At 42.3% G+C, this 27,416-nt stretch overlaps 1 protein-coding gene across 1 annotated transcript in view; it reads right to left on the bottom strand.

The window, feature by feature from the left end:
• The window catches only part of Usp31 (ubiquitin specific peptidase 31), a 65,713-nt gene extending 39,405 nt beyond the window's left edge, over positions 1-26,308 (bottom strand). Inside the window, exon 1 of the mRNA XM_075972088.1 lies at positions 25,515-26,308. Coding sequence (XP_075828203.1) covers positions 25,515-26,132 — 618 coding nt within the window. The 5' untranslated portion in view covers positions 26,133-26,308. The remainder of the gene's footprint in view (positions 1-25,514) is intronic.
• Positions 26,309-27,416: the final 1,108 nt, after the last annotated feature.

Consider the following 27,416-nt stretch of genomic DNA (forward strand, 5'->3'; position numbering starts at 1 on the left):
AGTACAGTTTACAATAAAGACAGGGATGCAGAAGTCAACAGATGAGTGACTATAATCACATATATCCCTGAGGTTGACCAGTGATGTCACAAGACATTAAGCCAGAGGTGAAAACCCAAAAGACACATCTAGGCTTGGGAAGACATCAAAGGAGATGAATTAAAAAAAAAAAAAGAGCTGTGGCCAACAGCACAGAGCTCAAAGAACCAAATGAAGAGTTTCATGAAGGAAATGATCTACCAGTATTATAAAAGGTAGAGAATGACAAAGCAAACCAACCAGCTACGAATGGGGCCAGAGAGACAGTTTAGTAGTCATTTGCCATGGAAAGGATTGTAGAAACAGAGCTGTCCTCTGACTTTCACACAGGTGTGAAACATCCCCACACACGTCATGCAGCTGCACATACACACAGAGAGAATCGCAAACTGCCTGCTATAGTTCCAATTAAGAAAAATAATAAAAGACCAAAAAAGAAAGAAATTGTAATTTGATTGTGAAGAAATGTCACAGCTTAATGACTAATTACATGTAAATAACAAGCAAAAAATTGATTTATAAAATATCTTAAGATTCGGTTTGGGATGAAGTCGAAGAGACATTAGAAATAATACATGTGACACCAACAAACAAGAGAGTGGAGTCAGGCATAGTGGCTCACATCTAATATGCAAGCACTTAGGAGTCTGGGACAAGAGGATTACTGTATGAATTCAAGGACAGCCTGGATACAGAGACTGACCTGTCTCAAAAAGTAGTAGAGGGAGGACCTGATAACAACACAGCTAGAGAAATACAATGTGGATGCCATCCAGAAACAATATGCAGGGTGGGACAGATACAGAACTGCCTTCACTACAATACCCAACTTCTCCCATCAGAGGCCAAACTTTTTCCTTGGTCTTTATTTTTACTTCTTCCCTGGTAGTGTAGTGGTTAGGATTCAGCTCTCTAAATTTTTGCTTCTTCAGTGCCTCTGGACATCTCTACTGTGAAAGGTGTTGGCTTTTAGTCTGTTCCTTCACTTACATCAAAAGAAAGCTTTTGGTATGTACAGTAGAAGAATGAGATAGGATTAAAAAAAAAAACACAAACTAGGACATCTTTTGTAGACCAGCTGCTGACTGAGTACGGAAGAGAAATAAGTAGCTGGTGTTAGGAGGTCAGTGGAGCTAAAGCAAAAAAAACAGGAATATCATCAAGGTTTTCTATTTCTGACTTGGGTAATGATCAGGAATAAACCTGAAAATGAGGGACCATAGAGTTGACCAGCTGCTGACTAAGTATGGAAGAGAAATAGGTAGCTGGTGTTACGAGGTCAGTGGAGCTAAAGAAAAAACCAGAAATATCATCAAGGTTTTCTATTTCTGACTTGGGTAATGATCAGGAATAAACCTGAAAATGAGGGACCATAGAGTTCTGAACAAGCTGAGTTTAAGGACTGAAATTTATGCCCTGGCAATACTGAAGCATGCATGGGCAGCCCATACATGGCGGTTCTGTTGAACTTGTCCTTACTGAGTTTCACGGTCTACGTTGATGAGGATGCCTGACCAGGTCTCTTCCTCAAGAGGGTACAAGATCTCGTTACAGATGGTTGTGAGCTACCATGTGGTTGCTGGGAATTGCTGAGCCATCTCTTCATCCCAAGTTTGAGGCCTACATCACCCCAAATGAAGTTGTTCAAAGTCTGAGGAAAGATATCTAGGTGGGTGAAATAAATGAGAAAGACATATGACTATCAAATGAGCACAGAGAACAGGCCATGGGGTATCTAGTGAGAAGAACAGTCAACAACCAGGCCAGAATCTTGATGAACATGAGCATAAGAAAAGGAAGTAAGATTGGTCAAAGAAGTTCACACAAGTTGAACCAAAACAGAAGTTCAAGGAGATACAAGCAACAATGCAAAATATTACAGAAAAGTCAAGTAACAGACACTGGAATGCTCATCCTCTGGGATGGCAAACAAAAGGGTCACTTGCCCATTTGATCTTAGTGAAGCAAATATCTATCACAGCAGAAGAAAAGTAAGCAAACTGGAGTTTCCACAGACCATCTTTCATATCCCAGATGCTGACTTGATTTGTGTAAGCAAGGAAAGAAACTGACTATCCAGAAACAGCTAATGGAAAGGAGAGATCTGAAGACAATTCTTCAATTCAAACAGGGAGGATTAAAAAGAGAGGAATTCACCTTAAACAGGTGTTGGGAGGTGGGGAGTCAGCCAACAGAAGCAAGTAAGCAATGGAAGTCCTAGACACCGACAGGTGAACTATAGACAAGAAACCTTTCCCACCCGTTTGCTTTGCATGTTTTACTTCATGGAAGAAACAGAAAACACTGCTAAGAGCTCTTACATATCTTGGGAGAAATAACAAGTCTAAAGCATGTAGCTAGGCCATAGCAACTGCCAGATGCACAAAGAGTTTCTATTCAGATCACATTCTTATTTTCTTCAGCTTGTGTATCCCAGAAACAAATTAACCAAAATTACAATCTTCATTATATCAATGAAACTTTGCACACAGCAGTCATTGAAATTTCAGCGTCAAGCTGGGCAGTGGTGGCACACGCCTTTAATCCCAGCACTTGGGAAGCAGAGGCAGACGGATCTCAGTGAGCTGAAGGCCAGCCTGGTCTACAAGAGCTAGTTCCAGGACAGGATCCAAAACTACACAGAGAAACCCGGTCTCAAAAAAAAAAAAAAAAAAAAAAAAAAAAAAAAAAACAAGAAAAGAGAAAGGAAGGGGAAGGAAGGAAGAAAGGAAGGAGTTCCAGAGTCGGGTCAGCTTTTAATTCTTTATCAAGAATTGCGTTGTTTGCCTATGTTTCTTTTATTATTAAATTTTTTTATTTGTTTATCCTTCTTACCACTCAGATCTTCAACTCATCTAGACTCACCTACCAATCATTATGTACCAAGATACTGTAATATATTACTTAGTAAGATAGTTGTCAAACAAGACTAAACAGGCAACTGAACCCATACTGGATCAACCCCACCCTCAATCACCATATCACAAACTGAAGAACTGAAGGAAAAGAAAATCCCACTGGACAAACACAAAAGTTCCTCTTCCTGCCACTTTTAGCATCTCAGCAGGGTGATATCTCACCAAGGACACACATGGTCTACTTATCTTACCTCTTTCCCCAGACAAAAAGAAATACAGAATAACAGCCAATTCTTTAGTATGTGCCTCAGAAAAACACAAGTAGAAGTCAGGACTCCTAAGTGCCTCCAGCCACCACAGATGTGATTCACTGAATGAGTGAGTAGGAAAGACCCGGATGGCCAAAATCTTTAACTGGCTCAAGCCCTACAGCCCTGGCAAACAATTTCATCACGTTCTGAGTCATATCTGGTCCTACCTCGATTCTCCTTTTAAGATTCTTTTTCACTATTAAACCTTAATGTATTTGATGTACTAAACTTAGTCACTATATTTTGAAAGTTTTTTTTTTGTTTCTTCTTTTTTAAGACAGGGTTTTTCTGTAGCTTTGGTGCCTGTCCTGGAACTAGCTCTTGTAGACCAAGCTGGCCTCGAACTCACAGAGATCCGTCTGCCTCTGCCTCCCAAGTGCTGGGATTAAAGGTGTGCACCACCACCGCCCAGCACTTTTTAAGTTTTAAATAGTTGATTATCACTATCATCTGCTGAATAATAGCATATATTAAAGCATTAAAATTATGCAATACATTGATTCTGTAAAAAATAAAACATGGGCCTTCTTAAATTCAACTTTATATATTTGCGTCTGTTTTATAGAATCTGGATATTTCTGTTTGGAAAATATTATACTAAGCCATTGGCTTAAGACCTATATATCCTACCCATAATTAGACCAACTGTCTCCTCAATTGGTGATCCTTGCGGACACTTACCAAATAAGTCAAAACACATGCAAGCCTCTAAGCTTCATGATAACATTTTTTTTAAAGGAGCATTGTTTTCCCTTTGAAACAAAAACATAGCTCAGAAAAGAAAAATAGTCTACACTGGAGCTATAACCTCCAGACATGAGATTCTATGAGACAGCTTCATAGAGCCGTACGAACAAGCAATATCTCATGCCCCAGGAAAGATACCAACTGGTCATAAATATTCTTTACCTGACCCCAAGACAAAGACAAAAACACAGTAATGATATTGATTTCCTCTCATGGGAAACAGGTATCACAATATTGGTCTGATATGACTGCCTGATCAGAAGTTAGGCTACTCTTCTAGAAACAAAGTGGTTTATAAGATTCATCAAACCAATCACTATCTACTTTTTTTGCCAGGAGAGTAGAATTTATTTCCCAGGGGTCTGGGTACTAGCACAGTAAGATGGCTCAGCAGGTAAAGGCACTTGACACCAAAGCCTGATAAATCTGAGTTTGATCCCTGGAATCCACATGATGGAAGGAAAGAACTGACTCTCACTAGATGTCTTCTGACATCCACATACACACAAAATTAGTGAATAGAATTTAAAAAAAAAATCACAGAAGTATCAGGACAAATGTATAGGATAAGCATTCCTAGTCCAAAATATTCCAAAATCCAAAAGTATGTGTGTATATGAACATATACATGCATTTAGTGTGCATGCCTGTACGGGTACAAAGGCCACAAGATATTTCCCCTTATATTCCCCCTGGCCCCCGTAAGACAGGGTCTCATGGTAGCCCTTGCCTGGTCTTGAAATAGCTAACTATGCAGACTACTCTGGCCTCAAACTCAGAGATCTGCCTGCCTCTGGTTCTCTAGTGCTGGGAACTAAAGACATTTACCATTACCATCACACCTGGCATCTTTCTTTTCAGTTTTTTCACTGAGCCTAGAACTAGGCTGGGAGCCAGCAAGCCCCAGATATCCTTCTGTGTCTACCCCACACAGCATTAAGGAAACAGACACACACAGCTATGCCCAGCTTATATACTGAGATGCCTCCGACCCGACCTCTACCCACTTTACTCTCCTTCCTCAGAAGGATGAAGTAGGGACATGTAGGGACCCTGGTGAGGGAAGAGAAAAAATATGCAGATTCTATCATGTGAGTTCTCAAAACCATGAAGACCCAAAGCACAGGTTCCCAGCCCCGGCTGCACATCAGTCATCTGGGAAACCAGACAAACCTTAATTGTAATTTTTTAAGTGTAATTTTTTTTTGTTTTTTTGTTTTTTCGAGACAGGGTTTCTCTGTAGCTTTGGAGCCCGTCCTGGAACTCCCTTGGTAGACCAGGCTGGTCTCGAACTCACAGAGATCCGCCTGTCTCTGCCTGCCAAGTGCTGGGATTACAGGCATGCACCACCACCGCCCGGCTCAAGTGTAATGTTTTTTTAAATGACTCTACTTCTAAAGTGAAAGCAGACTGCAATCAAAACTGACCAACCTGGAAAATCTCTGATTGCAACATTTGTTTGTTTATTTGTTTTGTTTTCTGTTTTTGTTTTTTTGAGACAGGGTTTCATAGCTTTGAAGTCTATCCTGGAACTAGCTCTTGTAGACCAAGCTGGCTTCAAACTCACAGAAACCACCTGCCTCTGCCTCCCAAGTGCTGGGATTAAAGGTGTGCGCCACCGCCACCCAGCTGATTTCAACTTTTTAATCACCAAAGGTTATGAGAAGTTTGAGAGAGACCCCTTAATAACTGCACGATGTCACTTAAGATAATATTAAATGTCAAGATCTATGAGTGCCTATATATCTGGCTCAGGGTAATTATCTATAGAGGTTATTTCCTACAGAATTAATCCTATGGAAAATTCCATGCTACAATATTAGTAGTCACAAATGAAAACCTTTGGTGTGGTGGTGCACACAACCTTTAATACCACCACTTGGGAGGCAGAGGCAGATGGAAGATCTCTGGTCTACATTGTGATTTCCAAGACATCCGTGGCTATGTGGAGTGATCCTGTCTCAACAGCAAAAGTAAAATTTGAAAGAACTATGAAGTAGCTTGTCCAAGGCTAACATTACTCTTCAAGCTTATCCTAACTGAAAAGCCTTAAGACATTTCTCTCCATGACCTTTCCTTGGTAAACAAAGTACCTTGCAACAAATTGTAACCCAGTGTTTCAATTAAGGCTCACATAGGGCTTAAGTTTTCTCACACTGAACATCAACTGTCCAGGCAGACAAAAACAGGTTTATATTGAATAACAGCTGTTCTCATCCAAAGGCTTCTGGAAGTTTAGTTGTTAATTTTAAATAAATCTTTGCTCATCTGTTTCCATTTTATTCTCAGGTGCATTTTTTCTATTGTAAGTACAGTCTTGAGGGTCAATGAGAAGGCTCAGCAGGCAAAGACACTTGTGGAAGACTGACAACCTGAGTTCAATCCCTGGAACCCACTAAAGGTAGAAGGCAAAACTGTACCACAAAATGGACACTTAGGCACATAGGAACATATACACATATATAAAATAAAAAAGCAAAATATAACCCAAAACAAACAAATAATAACCTGGAACACAAATGCAGTTTATCTAACTGGGGAGTTATCTAAAAGGTATTCGGGATACTTAGGAAGACCAAGTGGCAGCAAGAAGACTTCTCTGCCCTAGCAGCTTAGGATGCTAGAGAGAGCAAACAAGAAACCCCTGTCTCTCACCAGCACAAGCTCTGCATCTCACATTGCTCAAGCTGCTCTGTGGATTCATCCTCACTGTCCTCTGCATACATATGGCGAAGGGAGATGACTCCCAGGGTTAGTCAGCTCAGGTCACCACAGAACGTTTATGTATCCAATAAAGCAAAAAGTAATTCAAAAGTATCTTCTTTTCACCTTCTTGGTATTTCCAAATATACAATTCTTCCCAACTACAGAAAAGCAAAGCCTTTTTTCTTTTTCTTTTTTTAAAGAAAGGTGGGAAATTTTGGCTTAGAATTTAAAAACAAATACCCAAACATGACACAACAAAAAGGTCATAAGGGAAGTGTAACAGTCATAAACAATTAAGTGTCAAAGAAGAAAACTGGAAAAGTCATTTGAATATCTAAGGAACTAATATATATTGCTACCACAAACATTAAAAACGTTTCATTTTAAAAGCATCAAAATGTACAACTTAAGTTTACACAATTTAAAAGAACTGGTATCTCAACAAAGTATTTAATAAAAAAACAGATTTGCAAAGCCTTAAACTAAAATTTTCTGTCACGGGTTTACAAGCTATCAACTTCCCGACCTTATCACTGGGGGGCAAGATGACACTCCCATTATAAAACAACTGAGAGAGGGAAAGAAAAAATGAACTATGCCATCTACTCACTGGCTTACAGAGGGTAGGAATAAAGTTAAGGGTCCTTAGCACAACAGGGTCAGCTTCCCAATCTGGTAGAGAGAAGCCAGAAGAGAAGCCAGTCAGTGTTTCTTGAAGCAGAAGCAACCTATTCTTGGGAGGTTGAATAAGTGGGAAAGGCAAGGAGTGAAAGGTGGCAAGGCCAACCTTACTTAACTATCCGTAAGACCAAACATGCATGTACAGCTGTCCCTCTGGAGACTGGTTCCACAACATCTGTGGATACTGAAACTACAGATGTTCAAGTAACTTATAAAAAAAGTACTTGCATTTAGCCAATGGACATCATCATATAAAAATTAATTTCTAGATTACTATGAGATATAATATAGTGTAAGGGCTATATAAATAGTTGGTATACTACTGTATTGTCTGGGGAACGAGTAACAGGGGAAGCTTATACTCACTGAATACAGATGCATTTTTCTTCTCCCTGGAAAACCCACAGGCTACCAGAAAATAGACTAAATTTCTTCAACAAACAAGAGGAAAAAAATATAAGAGAGAAGGAAAACCTACACACACACACACACACACACACACACACACACACACACACCATATATCCTCCTGATTTTGGAGATGCTGTTATTTGATACCTGACCTGTATTTCTGGCTAACGTTTTTTAAATAAGTAATCCAAACTATTGTAAAGATACTCTTGCTTTGAATGCTTTCTCTTCTACTGCATTTTTAGAGTTAAAACATCTATTAAGAGTCACAAAGAGATGCTATTCCTAAGCAGATCTATAAAGTTTCAATACACATCATACATTTATAATGCCATAAATCCAGGATAAACCCAGTAAATCTTAAGTGGCTAAGAATGCTTTAAAGTCACAGGTCACGCATCTCTCTCCACACCCAAAACCAGGCCAACTCTTCAGGCTCAGGAAGACAAAGTCTCCAAACCAGTCACAGGCACTCTGCTCTGCTCTGCTCATTCAGTCTCACAATGTGATCTCATTAAACCAACCCAGTTTTTTCCTATTAAAGAATACTTCAGAATCTTCCCATAACCTATGTCCAGTCTGATCCAATTTTAACCAATTCTATTTTGATTAAGTCTTGGTCATCTCCCGAAAGTATGAGGACACTAAACGTAAGAATATATGGCTATTTGAACACCAAAGGGAAGACTGTGGAGTCAGAATAGAGTAATACCCTAATGTCAAAATATTACTATCACAAAGATACACTTACTTCTACTTTCTAGACCTGGTTGATGGCAGGACACCTGCCTACCATGAGTGATGTCCTAGCATTGACACTCGCTCTGCCAGATGGAACTCTCCTACCTCACAACTACCCAGAGAAATTCAAATTTTCCACTTAGCAACATAAAAGAAACCTTTTTAAGTTTCAGCAGAGACATTCTTTCCAACTGCTAGTAAACAGTCAATCCCATAAAACTGGGTAACAACATGACTTACGGTAACTCCTGGCAGGAATGCCATCACTACTTAGTCTAAAGAAATAAATAAAAGATGTATGTAAAAAGGTTCGTCATAACCATAATTCATTTAAGCATCCCCAAACAGAGATTACTATGTTCATGAGCTAAAGAATGTTTATGACAAAACTACTCAAAATACAATATGGAACAGAAACTGCATAATGCAAAATTATATATACAAACACACATACATAAAAGATTAATATCAATTATGATATAGACATGTTAGAAAGGAGTTTGACACTTCTTGGCCAGTTATACAAAGTTACCATACAACCTAGCAATTCTAGTCCTAGCACATACCCGGAGAAATAAAAACACACATCCACTCAAAAACCTATAAACAATATGTTCCTAGCGGCACTATTTGTAAGTCCCAAACTGGAAATGACCCCCAATGTCTTTCAAAGGACCAAAAGGAAAGAAAAAAAAAAACCATGAATACAGGTGAGAAGAAAAGGTGCACACCTGAAATACCAGCATTTGGGAGGCTGAGGAAGGAATGCAAGTTCTAGGCTAGGTTGCCTGATTCCAGGCCAGATTAGGTTACATAAACTATCACAAAAAAAGGTGGACTCTTCATATATAACTATCTTTGTTGTGCAAAGGAATAAGATACATGGTATAAAACAGTAGCCTTTTAAAGCAACATGCTAAATGAAAGACAGAAAAAGGGCCACATATCACAAGTTTATGGGAAATATCCAGAACAAGTACAGCTATGGAGACAGAAAGTAGACAAGGGATTACCGAGGGCTGCAAAGTGGGGAAACAGAGGGACTGCGAGTTTTCAAGGTTCTAAGGGAACGCAGAATTCTTGAACTGTGGTGGTCGCAAACCCCCTGAAAAATCCGAAAACCTGCTTGTATGTCTGTATACCTAAAATTCATAATTTAGTATGTGTACTGTACCTTAGTAAAATTATTTTTTAAATATATACACACATACACACACACACTTTGTATCTAATTCAAAATAAAGGTGAAGAAGAAACAAAACTAGTCAAGGAGAGAAGCTACCTTTGTGGTGGAAAAAGCCACTAAGGGAGAGCAGGTGCTTCTAGAGCACTGGTAACGTCTTTATTTTGTACCTGGGCAAACCATCAAGCTGGACTCTAATGACCTGTGTGTGCACTTTTTGTATGTATACAACAATCTATACAAGTTTAAAAGTTACCTTCAAAAAGAAAAAAAAAACACTAAAATGTCTTCAGCTATACTCTTGGGCTCTAGATCTACGTATTTCCTACAGATTCTGTTTACCCAGATACTTAGCTAGAAGCAGATCAGAAACTGTCAAATACAGGTGTGAAGCAGCAAGCCATAGTGTCTCCCAGGAAGAGGACACAGCAAGAGAATGCTGAGAATGAAGGGTGCTGGTGCAGAGCAGTGGGAGCAAGTACCAAAACACAGAAATGAGACTCCAAACAAAACAGCAACCTAGAGCCCTTCACCTATATGGCCCAAAAGGAATGCCCCGTGTCACAGAAGAGGGACTCAACAGCTAATGTTTGTATTAAAGGACCCTAGTCAAAGACAGCACAAAGTGTCTGAAAAAGTATGTATAGCATGTGATCCAGCCATCCCTATAAAAAAGTTAAAAATCTTCAGGACAGTTGGTATTTAAATAATACTTGAAAGAGTCTTTCTAATTTTGATTAGATAGATAGATTAGATAGATTAGATAGATAGATAGATAGATAGATAGATAGATAGATAGATAGATAGATAGATAGATAGATAGATAGATAGATAATTCAATAGCACAGAACATATCACACTGAGAATTACACCCAGTGGATTATCCAAGACCCACAATCTTTGAATCTAGTTATATAATGGTAATAAAAGAAAAACTAAGGAAACGGGAGCTCAATAGCCTGCCAAAATCTCAGCTGCTCCAGGGTTCTGACAGTCAAACACATAGGTTCACAGATTTTCCAAAGGAAAGGAGTAGCTCCCAACCATAGCCTCCCTTACTCTCAACCCAGCATGGTGTCTGATGATGACTACATAACCAGGAGTATCCAGGAAAGAAGCAAGCTACAACACCCCAACCAGCTTCCCAACATCAAACAGAGGAAGGGCAACTGACCTCTCCTCTTGCATGAAGATAAAAAGTCCTCTCTATCATCAGGAAATGAGGCCTCTTTCCACTCTTTCTCCTACTGTTAAAATCCCCAAATTATTTATTCATAGGTATTTCCCAGGAGCAATTGCTTCTAAAGGAGTTTGTCTTTTAATTACTGAGGTTTATTGTAACTTACAGGAAATAAAGACTAACACAGGGATATTTACCAAGGTATCACTGAACTGTTAAAAGGGGGCTCTTACTTTAGGGCGGATTGAAGGATAGTCTAAACTTAATGTGTCTTTATAACTACTGAGAACGAATGTACACAGGAAAGATAGATTTAGCATTAACATTCTCCCACTAGCATGATAGCTCTCAAAAAAAAAAGGATGAATGTCCTTCCCTACAGATTAAAAACGGTCTGTCTCAGTGGTGCTCAAAGGGAAAGGACAGGACTAGTTATGTGGCAGGAGACTCATGGGATGAGAAGTCTGTACAGAAAATGCTCTTTGCATAATTTATAAAGCAACTATCACTGTGCATATCTCTCTTACAATACTGTAAAGAATATAAAATAACCCCCTGTGCAGGGCATACAGCAGGCACTTAGGTGACAAACACACAGATGTGCAACTACCATTTACCCAAGTTGGAGAGGCAAAATCAATACAAACCATCCACATACATCTGTTTGTACTTGAACAATGGAAGAATAATTCATAAAATTTAGAGAGAAAGGACAGAATTTAAGGATTGAAGAAAAACTTAAACAGATCACACTTTGTGGAGCTGACTTCAAGTCATAAATTCTACTTTTCACATAATGCAACAAAAGTAAACTTTAGACAAAAGTCCTTCAAAATCAAATGCAAAACAAAACATGGTTTTAACTTTATATCCAGTCGACAACAAACTCCAAGTGATTTTCAAACACGGCAACAGAGCCAGCCCTCAAAGCATCTATGGTGTAGACACTGCAAAGTGTTTCAAATGTCCTTTGTTAGCAGCAGTACTGGATTATTACTGAGATGGGTGCACAGTGTAATGAAGCAACAAGAATCCACAAGCTGGGAAGTCAATGTGGCGTAGTCTTAGAAAACTGGGAATCAATCTACAAAACTCAGATATACCACTCTTGGGCATAGATCCAAAATATACTCAATCATACCACAAGAACACCTGCTCAACTATGTTTATAGCAGCTTTATTTGTAATAGACAGAACCTGGAAACAGCCTAGACATCATTCAACTGAAGAATGGATAAAGAAAAAGTGGTACATTTACACATGGAGTATTACTCAGCTGTAAAAAACAAGAACACCAGGAAATTTGAAGTCAAATGATGGAACTAGAAAAAAATCATCCTGAGGTAACCCAGGCCGAGAAAGACAAGCATGTTATATACTCACTCACAAGTGATATTAGCTATAAAATAAAGAATAACTAGGCTACAATCCACTAACCCAGAGAAACTGGGTAATAAGGAGAATTACCTGATCTCCCTAGGAAGGGGAAATAGATTTCATGAGTGGACTGTGAGAGAAAGGTGATGGGAAGAATGATCAGGTTGCATGGAGGATGATGTAGGGACAGTACTGAAAGAGACTACTGGAAGAGAGGACATTTCCAGGTCAGGTAAAAACCTGGTGCAAGGGAATCTCCCAGGAATCTACAAGGATGACCCCAGCTAAGACTCCTAGCAATAGCAAATACATATCCTGAACTGGCCATCTCCTGTGACAAGACAAGACCTCCGGCAGAGGGATTGGGACCCCAACCCAGCCACATAACCTTCAACCCACAGTCTGTCCTGCTTATGATGTGCTGGGGGGAGGGGGGTTAATGGTGGCCTAGAAATTGAGGGTGTAGCCAAACAATGACTGGTTTAAAACCCATGCCAGGAGAATAAACCCACCCTGACAACTGCCTGAAGCACCGGGACCCATAGACTGAATGACAGAGACCCAGAATAAAACCAAACATGACTGGAGGGGAAAAATATCAATGTACCAATGTCTAATGATGTTCTGCTATACACATAGATTGGTACCTCACCCAGCTGTCATCAGAGGGGTTTCATCTAGCAACTAACGAGAACAGATACAGACCCACAACCAAGGTGGAGTTTGGGGAATCCTGAAGAAGAGGGGGAGAAAGTGTAGGAGCCAAAGGACTGAAGGACACCATAAGAAAACTCACATAATTAACTAACCTGGGCTCACAGGGGCTGAGACTGAACCGACAGCCAGGAAGCCTACATCGGACTGACTTAGGCCCTCTGCATATATATTACAGTTCTGTAGCTTGTTCCTCTTGTGGGATTTCTAACCGTGACAGCAGGGGCTGTCTCTTACTCTTATAATGGCTTTTGGGACTCGACTCCCCATACTGGGTCACCTTGCCCAGCCTTAATACATGGGGAGGTGCTTAGTTTTGCTGCAACTTGCTATGCCGTGTTTTGTTGATACTTGTGGGAAACCTTCCCTTTCCTGAACAGAAACGGAGGACTGTATTGGGCGGGGGGTGTGGGAGTGTGGGGGGGTTGGGAGTGGGGGGGTGTGGAATGGGAGAGCGGGATTGGAAAGAAAGGAGGGAAGAGGAAATGATGAACTGAATGTAAACTTAAAAAATATCATTCTGTTATCCAGGTTAGCCTCAAACTTAATGATCTTCCTATCCCAACCTCTCAAAGGCTGGAATTACAGGAGTAAGCCACCATGCCAAGCAAGAACGTATTGTAATTATGTCAGTGTCATAAAATAAAACTGAACTAAGAGGGAGAAAGTCCCTTGCCACAGATCTCAGGATCTGAACCAAATTTTCATACACTTCACTCAGCCTTTAACTGTACTCCACTGCTTTCCAACACAGAGAAGGGACTGCGTCATGAAGAAACTTAAATGCTAAGAATGCACACTGCATTCTGTATGTAACAGTAAAGGCAGTAACAATTTCTGAGATGTAATTACAAGCAAACTCTGAGAAGTCTAATCTGGCAGCATTACAAACTTGAAATTGGAAGTTAAGAAATAAGGAAGGTAGACTGACTCCTGCAGTTATATAACTAAGATATAAGGTGTCCAGAACTAAGAGCTGGAATTGTGTGCAGAAGAGCTACCAAATGCCTTTCCTCAAAACAAATCTCTTATTTTACTGTAAGGCATGCCTCCCAAGCCACATCTCTTTTCTCTGCTATTCCACCATCAGCTGCAGAAATGGAAGTTTGTCAGTCAAGATTATGCAATGCCCTACCCCAAGGATCCCATAATGAAACACTAACCCTTAGGTGCAGTCAGCCTAGAACAGAGTCATTACCTGCCCAGACTATGAGACTCATTTGACAGAAAAACACTGAACACTTATCTGGCATCTGGACTGACGGAAGCATCATGCCAATGCACACCCAGGGCCCTTCATATATGAGCCATGGGCAGCTCACTGAGGACCAAATACAAAATACAGCATTCTATTCCATTTCTACTGTAACTTTAAAAATAGTTATGTGTGCCTTATGTAACAGGGAATATGTTTCATAATTTTACAAACTGAATCAGTATCCCTGGTGGAACCTTATCTAATCCACCAACAAAAATGTTAGGATAAGATGACACCTGGAAACCTGCGAGGTCACGTGGAACTCCAGGACTAGAAAGAGCAACTCGGTGTTCAAGTGCAGCAGGGAAGGGTAGCAGCACATCTGATGTCCAAGAACTCTTAAAACCACACAGGGTATTTGGATTCACCTTCTTACTTAGCTTCTCTAGTACCCTGTGTGGTTTTAAGAGTTCTTGGACATCAGATGTGCTGCTACCCTTCCCTGCTGCACTTGAACACCAAGAAGCTAAGTAAGAATGTGAACCCAAAGACAAACACATAGGCATCCTCATGAATATTAACCTTCATCAGGCGATGAAAGGAGACAGAGACAGAGGAGCACGGGACAGAAATCTCAAGGTCCAAATCAGGAGCAGAAGGAGAGGGAGCATGAGCAAGGAAATCAGGACCGCGAGGGGTGCACCCACACACTGAGACAATGGGGATGTTCTATCGGGAACTCACCAAGGCCAGCTGGCCTGGGTCTGAAAAAGCATGGGATAAATCCGGACTAGCTGAACATAGAGGACAATGAGGAATACTGAGAACTCAAGAACAATCGCAATGGGTTTTTGATCCTACTGCACGTACTGGCTTTGGGGGAGCCTAGGCAGTTTGGATGCTCACCTTACGAGACCTGGATAGAGGTGGGCGGTCCTTGGGCTTCCCACAGGTCAGGGAACCCTGATTGCTCTTTGAGCAGATGAGGGAGGGTGACTTGATCGGGGGAGGGGGAGGGAAATGGGAGGCGGTTGCGGGGAGGAGGCAGAAATCCTTAATAAATAAATAAATTAAAAAAAAATAGAGAAAAAAAAACCACACAGGGTAGAAGGAATGGCTCCAACGGCCTGTTTAATCCTTGCACTTGAGTAAAAATGAAGATATTCAAGTGGCCTTAGTTGACAGCAAGGACCCATATTATCCCCATTCATCATTTCTGTGACATGTACTGAGTGCTAGTTTCGACACCAGTGAATCTCAACCTTCCTAATGCTGTGACCCTTTAATACAGTTCTTTATGTGTGGACACCCCGACCACAAAATTATTTTCATGATCACTTCATAACTGTAATTTTGCTACTGTTATGAATTGTAACGTAAACATTTTTGGAGACAGAGATTTGTCAAAGAGACTGCAACCCACAGGTTGCGAATCGCTGTTCCACACTATACCCTCCTCACACTTCCTCATTCAACGCTTACAAAAACCATGTAGAATTGCAGCCCAGTTCTGCTGCTCACTAGCACAGAATCCCAGCATCTAAAACAAATTTAGGACAAGAGTAACAATAAGCCTTCTTTCTCAGAACTGTTGTGAAGATTAAAAATTGAGTGTGAAATCACTTTGTAACTAATATGGCTCAAAATACACACAGTCTTTTCATGACTATGAGTCTTTAGTTCTTAACATGTGTCTACCCTGTGTGTATACATGTATGCCTTCAGGTCAAAGAAAGCCAGAAGAGGGCATCAGATCCCCTAAGACTGGAGTTGCAAATTAAATAATGTTAGAAATTAAACCAGGGGATGGACAGAAAAGAAATAGAAGAGCAGTCAATGTTCTTAGCCCCCGAGCCGTATCTTCAGTCCCATGCTCCCCCAAATACATAAAGTTATGCCTTATTCTTAAAGATTAGAACAAAAGAGTTAAAATGTACTGATCTGAAGATAAGCTGCAACACTGCTTTCAGTAGGAGAGATACCAACAAAGTCATTGTCTGACCAGCCCTCTGGAATCTTCTGAAGCATGAATTGTTTGTTTGTGGATGTACTGTTTGCTGCCATCTGAGCTTAACAACTGGAGGGAAGAAGCAACAGATGTTCAGCGACTGGCCAGTTCCTCTAGGCACTGCCTCAGTGCAGGCACAGAACAATGGCTTCTACACAGACAAGAAACAATCACAACACAACAAAAGACTCAAGATAACCCCATGTGCTCCCTGAAAAAAAAATGTTTGTTATACAAGGAAAAAAAATTATTTGAAGAACGTTGAATGAACAATTAATAACAAAGCAAACAAGTATTTTTGAAGGAAGAGGCAACAGATGACCAATGTTACTCAATTTTTAATGACTTCTCTTCTACTACTATAAGAAAAAAGGTTTGGATTTGTTTTGTTTAGTTTTGAGTATGTGGAAACTATGAGGTCATTGTTTTTCAGAGTTTTTACTATAGGAAACAGCTGTGGGGACTATACAGACAGAGAACACTGCCCCATTTAGTAGCCCCTCCTTGGGACAAGGGTATAAAGAGACAGGAAAAATCCATCAAACCACATACTATATCAAAACAGAAGTGACCGAGTCAAAGCAAAAGCCTAAAGTACACAAAGGAAGATGTAAAACAATACACTGGGAACAAGTATCTATGTTACACCAACTGTTTGGTTCACGCTGTTTGTTCCGTGGGCAGATCAGACTGGCCAGCTCCTTTCAACTTAAATTGATTCTTGCACACCTCTTGAAAATGCTCAGCATTCAACAAATACAGCATTAAAAATGGGTTTGTCTAGGTTTCTAAAAGTTCAAACACAACTAAACTCACCTCTCACCTCCAGAACCATTTTCCACTTTGTTTACCAGTCTTGAAAAGTGCCACCCCAATCTACCTTGTCTCAAGAACCTTCCATATTATTTTCAACTCTTTCTCCTTCATTCTTCCCATATAAACCTGCCAAACACTCTCAACTCACCTTGCAGGGCATATGCCGCACATGTTCAAATCAGGAAAGGGGAAAGGGGAAGGGGGAAAATGGGGGAAAGGAAGAAATTAGGAGAAAAAAGGGGAAGAGGAAAGGAGAAAACGGGAGAAAAGGGGAGAAGGGGAAGACGAAAGGGAGGGGAAGGGGAGGGGAGGAGATACAAGGGGAGGGGAGGGAAGGGAGTAGAGCAGTGACAGGAATGGCACTCTTCTGCACAGCAACTCATTCTCTGGCTTTATTTGCTCATAAGTTCTGTGTACTGAGACCTGGCACTCCATCTTCTGATTTCTTCCCTGTGCTCTGAAAGTTTAAAGCCTCTAGTGAGGTCTGAGACTTGGCCATCATCAGCACATCCACACTGCTAACAATCTAGTCTGCAAGCTGTTCTTAGTTGTGGCTTCCTCACTCGGTGCAGATTAACCAACAGTGTGTACATTCCAAAAACCGGGAATGGGAACTTGATGCTGAATAAGACGTAATCACTGCCCACTGCACAAGGAACTGGGGGGGAAAAAAAAACAATGGGTTAAGAAATCCAAATCCAAATCCCCTTGAGTTTCTCTTATTCAAAAGTTCATACAACATAGGGATTATCTGGTTCCCAGAAGAATGTATGAATAAATGTATCTAATCCTGTTATCCTTTGGGGAACAGACAGTTCTTTATTACCTCAGTTTCTTCTTAGTTACTAGTTGACGCAAGCTTTCTCACTGTGTCGTTACTAGTTTACAATTTTATTGAACGCTACTGCATTTGTCAATGGCAAGCAAGTATTCAGTAGGTATAGTTCTCTGTCTAAAATTAATATAGATACTTAACATTAAAATTCACACAAAATAAATGTTTAACTTGAAAAAAATGAGAATTTTAAAGAAGAGCATGAAAGAGAATAAGCAATATTTAATATCAACAGAACTAATGGAACAATGCAAAATTCATAAATGCATCATCAAATGCTAAAGAAGCCTTCTGCCTAGAAGCAGGGTGACAGTAAGGTTTTATGAGAACAATAGCATCAGTTAACGCTTGCTGAGCACTGAATGCAGGCCTCCTGCCAGGTTCTTCTCTCATATATTCCAAAACGGGTTAGGAAGTAGATATACTGCCATCTCCACATTACAGATGAGGAAGTGAAGACCAGAGATGCAAGCCTCAAGGTCTCAATGTAAGTAGAAGAGGGGACTAGAACACAGGCCACTACTTCCCTATCTACACTTAACCACTTACCACACTACACAAACCTTAGTGTAAATCCCACATCATACAAGGCTTACTCGGGCAAACTACTAAATTACTAAAGAAAGAACTATTTTGAAACATAAAAGGGGAAAAGTATCAAAATCTGAGCAGACAGCATAACCAAGTAGGATTTATTCCTGATGTGAAAGGAAGGTTCCACATACTAAAATAACAAGCAATGTGAAAAACCACACATTACAAAATGAGAGAGAAGGGAGGCAGGAGCATCTCCAACTGATACAGAAAGAAACATTAAGGCTTTCAATAAATTAAGGAGGAAAATAAGTCAACAAGCCAGTAGAAAAGGATACTTCTTCAAGACAGGGGCAATGACATTCAACCCTGGGAGCCTGAAAGCAACTGCTCTAAGACCAAGAAATAAGACAAGGATACCACTTTACAATAAAGGGGGGGGGGGGGGGGCAAAAATATCAAAATTGGAAAAAAGCCGATCTCTGTTCATGAATGATGTCCCCTTTTATGTAGAAAACTGTAGATACTAGGAAAATTCGCTGGAACTAATAAACTAATTAGCAAGGTTGTAGGATACAGAATCAACATGCCAAGGTCAATTACATTCTTTTATACACTATTAATAAACATCCAAAAAGAAATTAGCACTTCTAGTTATGCAACTGAGAGTGTAGCTCTCAATTCAGCAGCAGAAAACCTTTAGTATGTCAAAGATCCCAGATGCCATTCCCAAATCAAAGCTATTCCACTTTCAACTGCATCATTTAGAACAAAACATCTAGAAACAGTTTTAATCAAGGAAGCAGAAAAAGACTGCACTAAAAATATAAAACACAGCTGAGAGAAATAAAACATGACATAAATAAATAAAATTCTCCCATTTTTGTGGACTGGAAAATTGACATTATCATTACAATGATACTGCTACCCGACACAATCCACGGGATGAATGTAATCCCTAACGTTTTTTTCTTCAGAAATAGAAATCCTTAAATTTGCCAGGAGGTGGTGGTGCACACCTCTAATCCAAGCACTTAGGAGGCAGAGGCAAGTAGATCTCTGTGAGTTCGAGGTCAGCCTGATCTACAGAGCAAGTTCCAGGACAGCCAGGGTGGTACACAGAGAAATCCTGTTTCAAATAAATAAATAAAATTAAAATGAATGAATAAATAAATAAATAAAGTCCTTGAGTTCATACAGAATATCAAGAGACTCTGGAAACCAAAAGAACTTGCAAAGGATAAAGGTGAAAGTATCACAACAGGTTTCCAAGCTTACTACAACTACAGTAATCAAAACAGTGTGGCACTGACATCAAGACAAACATCAGACAACAGAACCAAATCAAGCTTAGACATATACATAATCAGTTTTTTGACAACGATGAGGAAAAGACAATCTACCTCTGCATGCGTCTCAGATCCAGCCAGCCCTATCTTTCACCAGGCTCGTCACAGACATCTACTGACTAGTTTTCAAATTTCTACTCTGTTCACCATTTAGCACCATGAATGAGCATTTCATGTTTGAACACACTCATGCAAGAATACTTAGAAACCAGTAGCAACTAGCCTTCGCTCAGAATGAAACCTAAGTATTTCACCTTGGCCTACAAGACCAGTGAGACCTACCCTTTCCACCTTGTCTACCCCAGTCTCCTGCCTCCTCCCTGCATCACAAACAAGGCCTGTCAGACTTCTAAATGCACCTCCAGGTCTTTCCAATAACACAGCCTTTTGAGTCCATTTTGCTCCCAACCCGTCTGGTCAAATTCATTATTCTCACTCATGTACCTTATCTTTCTCTTAGTTCTTAGGATTTAAAATTTCTTATTTGTCAGTGTTCACTGGCTGATACCCACCTTCTCTCTGACAAGTTCTGAGAAGGGACTATGTTGCCTGTGCCTTCTTATTTTACCACTGCTGTATCACTGTGTTTAAACACTACATACCCAAAGCCTAGCTAGTATAGTGTTAGGAACTTCAGTTTGTAGAAGTGTTAACTGCTTACAGTACAGCTTACAATCCAGTCCTCTGAACTGCTACTGAACCTTCCATTAGAATTCAAAATCGCTTCCTTATAAACAGATGAGTCCTCTCAGGGCAAGAACTTTGTTCCATAACCTTTACATTAAACCCTCTATTACCAACCTCTCACCTCAGCTCCTTTAAACACAATAACTGAGCAGACACAGTGTGGTTTAAGTCGGATGCCATGTTTTAAACATGACCCCCAAAGCTCCTGGTTTTGAAATGCAATCCCCATTATAAATACTGAGACCTTTAAGAGGCAATTGGGCATGAGGACCCTGCCCTCAAGAATGGATAAACATCATTATCAGAGGAGTAGGTCCCTGATTAAAAAGATCAAGTTACATCCCATTCTTATCTTCCTTCCTTAACACCCCAAAATTCACAAATTCTCAGTCCCCTGCCATATGATGACAGAAGAAGCCCTTTGTCAGGTGTGGGTCTCTCAACAGCGATTCCCAGTCTCCAGAATTTTAATAAAATTCTTTAGAAATCACCCAGTCTGTGGTATTACAATAGCAAAAAGAACCAGAACATCAGCAAACATGGAGTTCTACAATTGTCTGTGTATTTTATTCCCCAAGTAGCCTTCTTAGACAATTTCTTTCTCACTTCTTGCACCTGGTAAGACATGGCACACATCAGCTCATGCATTTAGAGTCAAAAAGGGTTGTTTTTAAGCAAGATCTCTCAAAGTACCTAGGCCTCAGGAGCAATGGCACACATTCAAAGCTGGAAGCAGATGACCTTATTTTCTCTGCAATTCTGTACCAGTCTCAGAGGGAAAAAATGCTGCTTGTCTCAGCATGTCCACCGGGCCTGTTCAAGTGCTCTGCTGAGACCTGTCATGCCAGTGGCTGAGCTGATAAGGCCACTCCAGGCCCAAGACTCGTGTTTTGTTTCCTGCAAACTTGGAAGGAGTCTGCAGAGCACTTCCATCAGTACATCACTCTGCTGCAGCTGCCCTTTGAGAGCATGGTTTGAAAACTGAGGCTACAAAACTTATCTATCTCGGTTGAAAGTGCCCATCTGTCTTTTTCACTTGTTACTAAGAGCACTGAGTACTAGAAATCAAAAGGCAATTCATAAGAACCTGAACAGTTATGCTCCTGGTAAAATTAAAGCAATATGTTGGTTTCCCCTAAAAACACCAGAATGAGTATTCAGATTTTAAAACCATTTATTTTCTCCTCTGTTTCATAAAGAAAGGTGCTGACACAAGGGTTGAGTCTAAGTTTTACCCTTGTGAGCAAACTCATGCACACACATGCACAAACAAACACCAAATTGCAAGGTAAACAGGCTAGAGACTGGGAAAGTTAGGGAAATCTGGGCTGAAAACAGACAAAATGCTTCTCCACCTCACCAATGACATCTTGGGCTAAATCATGGGGTCACACTGCAGTATACAGAATTCCCGAAATCTACCCCCTAGATGCCAACAGCACCCTCACCCCATGTGGTGTAACAACCAAATATGTCTCCAAACACAGACAAATGTCCCAGGAGATTAGAGACATGTGGCACAGAAAAAGGTAACAATGCTCTGACTGCAAACCAACATTCTAAGAGCATGAAAAGCTATGTGTAACCCCCCCCAAAAAAAGATGCAGGCTGAATCTAGAGAAATTTCTTGAAGTATATCAAAGTTGGGCCAGAAAATTTGTCATTCTAGCAAATGAAAACACAACTTTCACAACCATAGTCCAAACCAGAAGCAAAGCAAAACAAACAAACACATTTGACTGACAAGTGCCTTAAGCACAAAGCAATGTGGTTAGGAGGAGGGAGAAGGAGGAACTCTAACTGAAAACTTACAGAGAAACATGACTAACCTGGAAGATTTAACATGATAAAAATCACAACTCCACAGTGAATGCTTGCTTTTCTAGACCTTAAGGCAAAATCAAGAAGGCGAACTGATTCTAACCACTCTGGCTCCAGTCAAGTGGTGGCTGCCTGAAGCCAAGAACTGAGCAGGACTCTTGAGATTCAGTGAGCCACTTGAATATGAAAAATACACAAATGATCGATGCTGGCCACAAACAGGCATCCATCTTCAACTTTCCTTACACTCAAAATAATATTCAGTAAAAAAAGGAAGGGGGAAACCAATCGTCCACAGAGAACAACAGACAAAAAGAGGGGGAAAGAGGAAGGGGGAAAGAGGCAAAAGGAGAGAGTAAAGAGACAGGGAAGGAGACAGAAATCCTATCACTCTCCTACTGTATCAGCTCTGGTTCCCAATGTTCAGAAGCTAAAGTCCAAATCAGCCCACAAAGCCCTTCATGATTTCTTTAAACATGCTTCTCCAAGGTGCTCTGCACCACTACAGCTAGCCATGGTGCAACCAACTACTAATGTCGCAGTCTTTCCTCAAAATATTTGCAATTTCACACTAGCCCTTATCACTTCCTGCCCCAGGAAAGTGTGCCTCCTTTTCTGTGATGTCCCCTCATCTGCTCAAAAAACAGCCTTTAGATAGGCGGCAGCCCCAGCATTGGGAAGCCTGTCAGAAAAGCAGACTGTGAGGCCCCACTCCAACAAATTGGGATTGGCTTTATTACAAGATTCTCAAGTGAGCTGTAAATGTGAGTCTAGTCGAGTACAAGTTCAAGTACAATATGAGCTCTCAGTGAACCTAAGTCCCACTGGATTCAACCCCTTATTGTGAGTTTCTGACCCATGGTCAATGAGGTACTTGGGTGAGTTGTCTAAGAGACTCATCTTCTGTATTAAAGCAGGAAACCCAAACACCTGCCTCTAGCATTTGTGGCAGCTGACACAGGTAGTCAGTGATGTGTCAGCAGAAGCCTGATGGGGGCCCCTAAGAGAACAGTTATTTCTCTCATAACTTCCTGACTTCCTACTAGAGCACAACGTGCAGCAGGTGTCGCTATCAGGCAACCATGAGGTGACAAACACGAGACTAAAATCCCAGCAACACTAAAGACAACAGAGTGGAAACAGGATGGCCTGGGTTAGCAGTGGGTTAGCAGTATAAATACAGTGAAGCCTCTGGAACACCACAGAACCACCAGATTACTGTGTCAGCCTGTTCAACATGTCTACTTCCCAGCACTCTCATTAGGGAATGCTCCTTCTGATCTTGAATGCATTTCCGTCTGAGTAAACTCCTAGTAAACGCGAGGTGAATTAATGGATACACAGCAAACTCTACTGAAGGTTCAGAAGTCTACAAAACGAGGACTCCAAGAATGTGTTCAACTTTGCCAAATAAGCCTCTAAAGTCTCTATTCTTCTAGAAGTATTGACCCATTTCTGTTGGTAGCTTAATGGATGTAAAAGTGAGCACAACCTCATAAAAAGCAATGGGAACAACCTCGAAGAATATGCTCAACTTTGCCAAAGTATGCCTATCAATCAGTCCTGCACATCTAGAATTACTAACCCATTTGTGCTCGCTCACAGCTTAATGGAAAAGCAACTGCAATGTTTACATGCTAAGATGCTGATGTACCAAAAAACTGCAAACTTCACACTAGGATCCCGCCTTGAAAACTCCCCACTGCTGTGGCTGCTCACGGGTAACTCTAAGCAAAGGAGAAGAGTCCTAAAAAAAATAGCATTCTCCTAGTTTCTTACTTTGAGACCTCTAACATGAATCTTTGTTTTTCCAGTCCCTATTTCAGACTAATATTTCCATTCAAAATCTCAAGATCAAACAGCAAAACACAGCAATATTAAGCAAAAAATGGTTAAAAGGAGTGGCGTACAACAGCAGTGTTGCTCCTCAGCAAAAAGGCAGGGTCTACCCAAAGCAGACCTCAGCTACACCATCATTAGGTCCTGCGATCCAATCAGTGAGAGTATTTTAGAGAGAAACTTGATAGCACCAATAGAAAACCAGTACCACTTGCCATAAATAGAAAACAAATAAAAAATCCAATAAAAGCGTAACCTTATTAAATTTAGCTCCTGTTGGGCTGACAAGATGGCTGGGCAGGGAAACATGACAACCTGAGTTCAAGCCTCAGAGCCCACACACCTAGGTGGGAAAACTGACTCCACAAACTGTCCTCTGACCTCCACACAATTGAGGCACAGAAACACAAAGTACATATTTTTTTGAGTAAACAATGCTGTTCACCAAAGTTTTTCAACTTGAAATTTGTTTTCTTACTTAAAAAGAGGGGGGTGGAAAGGTTGATCCCAGCACACAGGAGGCTGTCGGGAAGAGCTGAAAGTCAGCCTTGGACCAAGTAGCAAGACCGTCTCAAGAAGGCTGGTAGAGAATGAGGGTGCCAAACATAGGAAGAAAAAAAAAAAACAGGGCCAAATATCAAACTGAGGTGTTCTCCCAAGCACGAGAGATGAGAAAGGGAATGAAAAGAAACTGATTTTTTTTTCCTTGTTCTACTCTAGCAACTCTCATACCCATGGCCCACCTCGAAGTATCCTCTCTACAGTCTCCAGTCATCTCCTTGCTCAACGCGCAGTAAGACCCCCAACTCCTTAGGACCACCCAAATGACCCTCACCATCCGGACCTTGCAAACTCTGCTCACCAAGCCTATCCTCTCTCCAAGCGGACAGCTCCACCAGCAGCTGCAAACCAGGACCACCTCCCCCATCCGTTACGTCACCAGGTTCTGCCTCCTTCAAAGTACTAGCTGGCTAACACCTGGTTGATTTTACTTAAGAATAAAAAGAAACAGAGCACTGGATGTGTAGGGTCCTAGGCAAGCTGAAGCACTTTACGTATCAGGTTGAACCCCCTAAAAGTGCCCCAACTGGGTAATTTCATAGTGTCCAATGGAGCCTGTCAACTTGCTGGGAGTAGGTACCAGGAAAACGGGCAGCACAAACAGGTTCGGTTTGCTAGGAGAGAAGCAGCCGGATTCGAACCCTGCTGGATGCTCTCCCACCAACACCCGCTCCAAAAACTGCAGTTTCCAAGAAGGCAGGGTCTTGCCCCTGGCAACATCCATCCCCAAGGCGGATGATGGGAGCTGGCGCCTGTGTTCTGGGGCGCTCGAAGACAGGCTGAATGGTGGGAGGAACGCGTTCTTTTGTCATCTGGGTTATCTTCCAGAACTCTCTGAGCATCCAGCGCAGAAATCCTCCCGGCCCCGAAGAGGAGGAGCCCGAGAAGCGCCCGAGCTCCAGGGCCCCCGGGGCTCACCTTGAAGTCTCGGCTGTGCTGCGGGGTGTACTCCAGCGTCCAGAGCGCCCGCACCAGGTGCGCCAGCTGCTCGGTGACCTCGCCCTGACCGTGCGGGCCGCGACCCGCCGGCTGCTCCGGTTCAGGCGACGGCTCCGGGCGGCCCAGCCGGTACTGGCCCAGGGCCAGGTACTCGGCGAAGAGCTCGGTGTTGCTGAGGCACTGCAGCGTGGCGTTCATGAAGCACGTGTTGCCGTGGTTGCGGAGCCCCGCCACGCCGGGCACCGGCTCGGAAGCAGAGGCGGGCGGAGCGGGCGAGGCGGGCGGCGGCGGGCACGGCGGCGGCGTAGGCACGGAGGCCGGCCCGGGCGGGAAGCAGCTGCGGAGGCCGCCGCGGTCCGGGGCGGCGCCCTCGGAGCTGAGGTGCGAGAGCGTGGACAGCGTCTTGAGGACGCGGCTCATGAAGCTGCCCACCGAGCGCGCCGACGACGGCGACGAGGGCGCGGCCGGTCCTGGGCCCCCAGCTCCGCCGCCGCCCCCGGCGCGGCCGCTCCGGAACAGCCGCTTGCTGAACGAGCGCTTCTCCTTCCCGCCCGCCGCCACCGGCGGCCCGGGCCCGGGCGCCGTTACCTTGGACATGGCGGGAGCTGCCGAAGCTCATCACCGCGCCTGTCCGCCCGGACCGCGACCCCGCCACGGCCGCCGCCGCATCCCGCCGCCCGCGCCTCACCCGGCCCGGGGGGCTTCGCGCCCCACACCACCTTAGAGCGCAGCGGAGAGAGATAGCGAGAGAGCGGCGGCCGAGGGGCGCGCGTGCGCGCGCGGCCGCCCAAGGGGCGGCTCACGTGACCCGCTCGACTCGCAGCCCCGCCCCACGCTGAAGCTGCGCCGCCGCCATGTTGACTGTGGGAATAGTACTGTCCCTGCAGCCCGACCCTAAGACTCTAGACTCCGGGCGTGGTACTGCGGCGTGAAGCCCGAGACTGGCCATGTTTAGTGTGGGCATAGTCCTGCACGCTGGGCAGGCGCTGGGTGGTGGATTTTAGGGGTGGGTCTCTGGCTTTGCTCATCAAATGGAAGAGATCTAGGGAAAAGTACGGAAATCAAACTGCTCTTTACCAGGTAGTGAAAGAGCTCATGGACGTAACTTTGTCTTGTCCTAGGCAAGTTAACCCACCTGGCTCCCGAAGGACTGCCGCGTATCACCCGAACGCGGTCGCGGAGCCTGGTGCATTCTGGTGGGCTTTTCTTCCAGGATGTACATTGAGATTCCAGCAAACCAGTATTGTCAGGCTTGCCTTACTGAAAAGTTTTATTAAAAAAACAAAAACAAAACAAAACAGCCTTTAAATCCACTGAATTCTCCCATTATTCACTCATTCATTCAGTAAATAGTAACTGAACACTTAGTGTGTGTTCCGGATACTACAAGAATGAAACTAACTGGGTTTCTGCTTGCCTTGCTACAATTTACACTCTCGACGGACACTCATTCACAATAACCTCTATCTTTTACACGATACGTCAATCATGGAATATCTTCTGTCATCTTCAGTTCAGTGCTTTTGATATCTCATTTCAACCCAAGTTTGATTCAAAGCCTTGACCTTGGTACACTATCGCAGAGACCGGATAGGCCATGACAATGACCAAAGATCCTGGCGACCAGGTCATGCTTCATGTGACTTGAGAATACGAGAACGGTTGTGGGCAGTGGCAAGCTGCTAATTAGCGTTCCTCTACAGGGGTGACGGCCACTCACCTCCAGTCAGTTGTTCACGTGTGAGAATGAGGGCTCGGTGTTGCCAGATCATCTGATTTTTAGAGAGGAGCTGGGAATTCTATTTTTAAATGTTGGTTCAGTTTGAAAAAGAAAAAAAAAATAGTGCATGGGAGAACAGTGTGCATTAAGGCTGCCTTTAC

Source organism: Microtus pennsylvanicus, chromosome 5, assembly GCF_037038515.1.
Source record: "Microtus pennsylvanicus isolate mMicPen1 chromosome 5, mMicPen1.hap1, whole genome shotgun sequence".
NCBI lineage: Eukaryota > Metazoa > Chordata > Mammalia > Rodentia > Cricetidae > Microtus > Microtus pennsylvanicus.